We start from the raw sequence: 7,180 nt of genomic DNA, 5'->3' as shown, positions 1-7,180 counted from the left end.
CCCAAGGGGCCTTGGGGGCCTTTTTTTTTAAGGGCCCCTTTTTTCCCCAGAAAGGGCCCAAAAACCCAGGGGGCCCTTTTCCCCCCCCCCCCCGGGGGGGGGGGGGGGGGGGAGGGGTGGGCAGGGATCAGAGTTTTGACTCACAGATGAGGAAATGGGTCCAAACTGGATCGTCCATTTGGCCAGAGTCACCCAGCTCAGGTCCAGGTCTTCTCATTCCTCAGCCTTTCGTTCTTTACCTGGTCCACATTGATGAGGGGCCTGCTATGCCCGGCCTTGGGCGCGCAGCCATGCCTACAACCTCACAGCCCAGGAAAGTTCTGCCCTGTGCAGCTCTGTTAGGGGAAGCGTGGTATCTGGAAGTCCTCAGCAAGTCGGCCACCGATGATGCCATAGGCGTGCACGGCACTGCCTGGTGTGCACGACAGGAGGCAGGCCCTGAGGAATGCCCGCGTTTGAAGTCAGGTGGCGGAGGCTGGTCAGGAGACGGAGAAGGAGCTGCTGAGGTTGGGAGGAAAGGCAGGAGTGTGTGTGAGGGGTCCCAGCGCTCCAATGCGTGTGGGAGCCTGCGTCCCCCGAGCAGAAGAGAAAAGAGTAGCTCAAGAGATGGGGCTGGGCAGCCTTGGACCTCCTTCCAAGACCCACCAATGCCAGAGAAGGACCCACAGCCATGGCCTGCTCCAGGCCATGCTCCACACCACGGCACCAGCCATCCCCCTCCCTGATAGCCCCTCAGACGGGTCCTCTTTGCTCTATGGATAAGATCGACAGTTCTTGACATGGCCAACCAGGACCTGCAGGACCGGTCCTGGCTGACCCCTCTCAGCTGCATCTCTCACTGCTTTCCTCCTGGCTGGTACTGTAGCCATTCTAGCCTTCTTTTTTTCTTTCAACAGTTCAGGCTCTTTCCTGCCTCAGGACCTTTGCACAGTCTGCTCCCTCTACCTAGACCAGTGATGGTGAACCTTTTGAGCTCGGCGCGTCAGCATTTTGAAAAACCCTAACTTAACTCTGGTGCCGTGTCACATATAGAAATTTTTTGATATTTGCAACCATAGTAAAACAAAGATTTGTATTTTTGATATTTATTTTATATATTTAAATGCCATTTAACCAAGAAAAATCAACCAAAAAAATGAGTTCACGTGTCACCTCTGACACGCGTGTCATAGGTTCGCCATCACTGGCCTAGACAGTTCTCTCCAACTCCGCCTCTTTTCCTGGTTAACTTTGCTCATCGGTTAGTCAGTTCTTAGGCACGTTGTCATACACGCTCAGTCATTCAGAACCCCCTCACATTCAGGACTCGCCGCACTGCAGCAATGGCTTTGGTGCCTGGGCCTTGCTGGACTCAATGTCCAACTTGGCCAGGGACCGCCTCTCTCATTCATTGCCTGATTCCCAGGTAATGACCGTATGCCTGGCGCATATCGGTGAATAAATGAGATAGCTCCTGGCCTCCGGACTGATTCTGCTGCAAACGAGGGGAGAAGGGAGGGAGAACATGAAAGAGGAAAAGGAGGCAGATGTGAGAAAGGCCACGGAAGTTAGACAGACAAGCTGGAGCCGCTGGGCCAATGCTGAGCCTCACCCGAGGGACCTGCTCTCCTTCCAGGCCTGCGTCCAAAATTTCTCTGAGTCACCCCTCTGGGCGCTGGAGAAGATCAAGAACGTCTTTAATGAAACAAAGAACCTCCTTAAAATGAACCAGAGCATTTTCAGCAAGAATTGCAGCGACAGCTTTGCTAAGTGCTCCGTCCCAGGTAAGCGGCAAGGGGACCAGCAAGGTGAGGCAGGGGAGAGCGTGTGGAAGAACGGGGACTGAGCGGTGGGACGTGGGGCTGGAGGGACCCCCCGAGGCAGCCTGGCTGCTACTCGTCTCCTGTGTGTGTAGATGTGCTTGTTTTGTGTAAACATGTGGCTTCGTGCATCTCTGGGTGGTCCTCAGCACATGTCTCTTCTGACATGTGTGTGCATGTACACCTACATATGTCTGCATGTCAAGGCATCAAGAAGGACCATGCTGGTGGCTGTGAGATTAGGGAGCGGGCAAGGGGACCCCTCGGGGAGAGCCCTGCAGGCATGGAGGCTCTCCGGCTCCCCAGGGGGCAGGGGGTTCCGTGGAGAGAGCAGAAGTTCCTCCTGGGAGTCAGGGCCCTGGCTCTGAGAACCCCGCTGCCAATCACCAGGATACCCAGGCTCCCGAAGTCCTCAGGATGCCTTGAGTGTCCCCTCAAGGGACAGGCTGGATTTGAAGTCTGAGCATCATTCAAACTCTCCCAGTGCTGGCACCGGCTGCACCCGTGCACCCTACATGTCCTCGTCTCTGCATCTCGTGTCCTGTGTGCCCTCGTCCGTGCAACCTTGCTCCCCGAGGCAGGGACTGAAGCCCTGCCACCTAGCACCTGCCAGTGGCCAAGTCCAGTCTCCTTGTTTCAATCCCAAGGCCTCAAGCCTTGGCCACAGTCCAGCCCCAGCCGTTCCCGCCTGCGGCTGTGGCCCTTGCTGTGCATGGCACCACCTTGCTCCTTCCAGCCAACGCAGTGGGGCTGAGGGTGTCTGGTGTTAGCCCTGGAGGCCTCTGCTTACCCCTCGCTTGGCGTCTGCCCACCTGGAACCCCGGGAAGAGCTGCGCTCCGGTCTTCCCTGACCCCAACCCCAGGCTGCGCCTCTCAATCCTGCTTTCTGTTCTCACCCATAAGACCCTGCAGTTCGCACCTTCCCTGCCTGTGCCAGTCCTGTCGTGCCCTCAGCCCCAGGGCTGAGTTAGCGGATGCGGGGACCCTCTCGAGTCCCTCGGGAACGCTGTGCTGGAGGCTGGTGACTCTAGCTCCTCCGTCTTTCTCTCTCCCTCTGTGGTTCTTTCAGATGTGGTGACCACGCCTGATTGCAACTGCCTGTACCCCAAAGCCACCCCTAGCAGTGACCTGGCCTCTGCCTCCCCTCAGCAGCCCCTTGCCCCCTCCGTGGCCCCTCAGGCTGGCTTTCCCTGGGCTGACTCTGAGGCGACAGAGGACAGCTCCCTCTTGCGCAGTGAGCAGCCCCTTCGCACAGAGGACCCGGGCATTGCCAAGCAGCGACCACCCAGGAGCACATGCCAGACCCTTGAGTCACCAGAGACCCCAGGCGCCGAGGGAGGCCCCGTCGGAGGTTCGCCTGAGCCCCAGCCCTCAGCGGGAGCCCCCGTCTCTGGGATGGAGGACGTTCTCGACTCTGTGTTGAGCGCTAACTGGGTCCTAGAAGAGGCCTCTGGAGAAGCTAGCGAGGGGCCTGCACCCCGAGGCCCAGAGCCCTCCCCCTCCAGGCTGGGAGGAGGCAGCGTGCAGGCAGCAGCCACCAGACACAGCAACCTCATCTCAGCATCTCCACTCCGCGCATCAGCCAAGGGCCAACCGCCAGCGGATGGAACTGGCACCCTCCGGCCCAAGGTGGGCTCTGGGAGACCCACCGGCCAGGCCCGGAGCCACACACCTGAGAAGACAGACCGTCCATCTGTGCCGCCCAGAGACGCCCAGGCGCCAGGCTCTGCCAGGCCCCTGTTCCTGCGCCCGAGAGGCCTCAGCCGGCCCTCCACCCTCTCTGCTCAGACCAGGCTTCCGGGCAGCCACGCCTGGGACAGTGTCCTGCCCCTCGGGGGGCTGCAGGGCAGGAGGAGCACCCGGGAGCGGAGGAGCACCGCAGGGCTGGAAGGAGGACCAAATGAGGGGGCGGCCGCACCCCATGCCCATTTTAACCCTGTTCCTTTGACAGACATAGGCTGGGTGCTGCCGCCCTCCACCCCCCAGGCCGGCGAGATTGTGCGCCCCCTGCTGGTGCCCATCGCCATCCTAGTCCTGCTGCCCGTGGGCGGCCTGCTGCTCTACAGGTGGCGGCGGCGGCGGGTAAGAAGAGCCGGGTGGCCGAGAGGCGGGCACCTCCTGGGGACAGTGGCACAGCGGGTGGAGGAGCAGGTCCAGGCAGGCTGGCTGGGGGGCAGCCTGGGTCCTTCAGACGCTCACACCAGGAAGCTGGCTGAGCGCAGAGGAGGGGAGATGGACAGGGAGGGTTTCTTCAAGATTGGGGGGCTCATGGTATAAGGTCAGCGGAAGGGCGGGGCAGCAGCGAGCGGGAGAGAATATTCCTGGGCCAGAAGCACATGGAGGAGCGAGATGCTGTGTGCACCAGGGCAGGGCCTGGGGCCAGGACATAGGAGACAGCCTAGCGGGGCGGAGATGGGGGCCACCAGCACGGAGGCCTCAGGAAGCTCCCCTGGAGGGGGAGCTGGGGGAGCCCTGCCTGGGGAGGGGACCCTGTCCCCCAGCCTCCCCAGCTGCTCAGTGAGCTGCCCTTTTCTGTCCCCAGAGCCGAGAGCTACAGACGGTGGATTCTCCCCTGGAGCAACCAGAGGGCAGGTGAGCGTCGGGGCTGGGTGGCTCTGTAGGCATCGGGGGCCTGTCTTGGCACCTGTTTCCCCTCTACATTTGGGGGAGACTTGCTCCCACTTGCTCTGAGGCAGTGGAGCTCGGGACAGGGTGGGGGAGGAGAGGAGGAAGGGTCGGGGTTTCTCCTGATTTCTTCACAGGGTGAAGCAGGTCTGGTCTCCTGGACCTGAGAGGGTTAGAGCATGTGTGCGGGGGGTGGGGGCCCCCTTAGGGGGTTTCCTCACTCCCCGGATTCACTGGAGTCTGACGTCACCCTGTGCTCTGCCCGCAGCCCCCTGACCCAACATGAGGACAGACAGGTGGAAATGCCAGTGTAGCGGGAAGGCTAAGGTAAGCCTCTGGTTTTGGATCCCTCTCCACCCCTTAAAATTAGCTCCGTCCTTTTCCCTCACCCTAACATGGAGATACCACCAACTCCCCAGAGGACCACACACTTGGCTCGCACCCCTCTCTCCTCTTCCCACCATCACCAGGGCCGCCAACCTCTCCTTTCCGGGTCCTCAGGGCCCCTCCGTCCCCTCCACCCTGTCTGAGGCCAGGCCCATTCCCTCTGCATTGGCAGCGGCTTCTTCTTCTTCTTCTTAATAATAATAATTCTTTATTGTTGAAATTATTACATATACCCCATCCCCCACATTATGTATTGGCTTCTTATTCCTGCCCTGAGCTTCTGCTCTTGCTGCCACTGCCCACACCAGAGCCCCCAGATCCTCCTGATAGGCCTTTACCCTCCTGGAGGGTTCCAGTGGCCGTGCATCGCCAGCCACTTCCAGCCACCCTCTCCGCCTGGCCCCCAAACTCCCCGGCAGCTGCTGCTCTGAGTCCCTCTTGCCGGTTTCCGTTCTGCTTGTACCCTGGTCTGACCCTCCCCCCAGCCCAGGTGACCCCCCTCCCTTTTAATTCATGGAGCCATAGAGCCTTAGTGTTGGAAGGGCTCTCAGCGTCACTAGGCCGAGCCTCCCACCCCAAAGGGGCCTCCCCTCTCTGCCTCCCAGCATCTGATCACACACTCGGGGAGCCAGGCAAGCTCCCTGCCATCTCCGGTAGCACCCACAGCACTGTGAGGAAGCCCTTCCTCAGGCAGGTCCAGCGGCTTTTCCGCCACCTCCCATCCCCCCGGGATGATCCTCCCTCTACTGTCCTGAGAGCCCTCTCGCACCCAAAGCCAGCTAGCCACGTCCCCTTTAAGACTTCTCGAAGCTCAATGTGGCCAAGGCCCTCAAACATTCCTTATATGATGTGGTTTTCAGACCCCTCACCATCCTGGTCGCCCTCCTTTGGACACACTCGTTTGTCAATGTCCCCTGCCAGTGTGGCGCCCAGCCCTGGACACAGTGCTCCAGACGTGGTCTGACCAGCTCAGAGTGCATGGGACTGTTGCCTGCCTTGATCTGGACACTGTTCTGCTATGCGCACAGATTTAAGTTTGCATTAGTTTTTTGAACTTTTTTTTTTTTACAACTGCATCATATTGTTGTCTCATATTTAGCTTGTGGTCTGTTAAAAGCCCTAGTTCCCTTTCCCATAAACCTCTGTCAAGCCAGACCTCTGTCCTGTACTTTGGGCAGATTCACTGTTTTAACCAAAGATTAGTTTGTATTCGTCCTTGTGAAAACTGCCCTGTCGGTGTCTGCCCATCGCCCGAGCCCACTGAAGTGGCCCCCATCCCAGTCCTGTCTCCCTGGCCCCCCCGAGTGTGTCTCCCGCACAAGGACGGGTGCCTTTTGGGGCCCTCGCCCACGTGGATAAAGAATAAAGATGTGACCCTCGTGACTCCTTGCCCCTGGCTCTCGGGCCAGGCGGCCCCGTCCTCCTCCCTTCCCTTCCCTCCCCTCCGCCCACAATCAGCCACAGGAAGTCTTCCTTCCTGATATCTCCTCTGGTCCCTCCTGCCGTTCATACCCCTCTGCCCTCTTGTATTTGGTTAATACTGTATCGATTTGCACTTACTTGGATGTTGTTTTTATACATTTCAGTTCTTGTTTTATGTGTATGTGGACATCCCGCACCCGGAATCAGGCTGTAAGCCCCTTGCGGGCAGGGACCGTGCCTTCCACTGATTTGGCATTTCTTTTTCTGCCCCGGGTTCTCATACAAAGAGGCTTCTCCGCACGTGGCCAAGAACTCAATAAACATCGACCGACTGGCTTCAGGGCTGGCAGACCCATGGACTCTGGCCAGCTGCCTCTAGTTAACCAGCCTTCTGGCGAACCCGTTAGCCAGCTCACTGACTGACTGACCAGCTGGTAACCGCCTAGTTGGTTACTTGTTGACTGGGGAGCTGATTGGCTGACTGACTGGCTGGCCAACGAGTTGGGGAGACCTATCGAGTTTCACCCCGTGCCCAACGCGAGCCAGCGCTTAGGGCCTTCCCAGGTGGAGGGCACCGGGCTGGGCCACTCGTAGGAGAAGGGGGATCTGACGAGTGTTCCACACCAGGGAGCCTGTTCAGAAAAGAGCAAAGATAACACATCTGGGACCCTGAGGTCCACCTGGTGGGTGTGGAGAGTGGGCCAGAGGGACCCTGGCAGGGTGGTCTCCAGGTCAGGCACTCGGAGTCCCAGGGAGAGTCAGGGCCAGCGCTGGCCTGATTGCCACTCTGCCAGGAGAGGGGGTGAGGGCCTTCAGAGGAAACCACCCCAGCCCTCCCTGTCGGAGCTCGCCCGCTCGGTCCTTCTTCCCTGTGCCCAGCAGTGCCCAGTGCGCTCATGTCCAGTCAGGGCTCCTCCCTCTGTCCCTCCGAGCTTGGAATGGGCTGG

The 7,180-nt window shown here is 59.5% G+C and overlaps 1 protein-coding gene across 1 annotated transcript in view; it reads left to right on the top strand.

Annotated features, from left to right (window-relative positions):
* CSF1 (colony stimulating factor 1) overlaps positions 1-7,180 on the top strand; it is a gene marked incomplete at its 5' end in the record, with an annotated part of 14,476 nt that overhangs the window by 4,328 nt on the left and 2,968 nt on the right. The window contains 4 exons of the mRNA XM_023757082.1: positions 1,616-1,763; positions 2,869-3,881; positions 4,342-4,391; positions 4,693-4,751. Coding sequence (XP_023612850.1) covers positions 1,616-1,763; positions 2,869-3,881; positions 4,342-4,391; positions 4,693-4,738 — 1,257 coding nt within the window. The remainder of the gene's footprint in view (positions 1-1,615; positions 1,764-2,868; positions 3,882-4,341; positions 4,392-4,692; positions 4,752-7,180) is intronic.

Source organism: Myotis lucifugus, unplaced genomic scaffold (assembly GCF_000147115.1).
Source record: "Myotis lucifugus unplaced genomic scaffold, Myoluc2.0 scaffold_101, whole genome shotgun sequence".
NCBI lineage: Eukaryota > Metazoa > Chordata > Mammalia > Chiroptera > Vespertilionidae > Myotis > Myotis lucifugus.
Note: the sequence above shows the minus strand (reverse complement) of the source record. Positions and strands in the feature narration are given on the sequence as shown.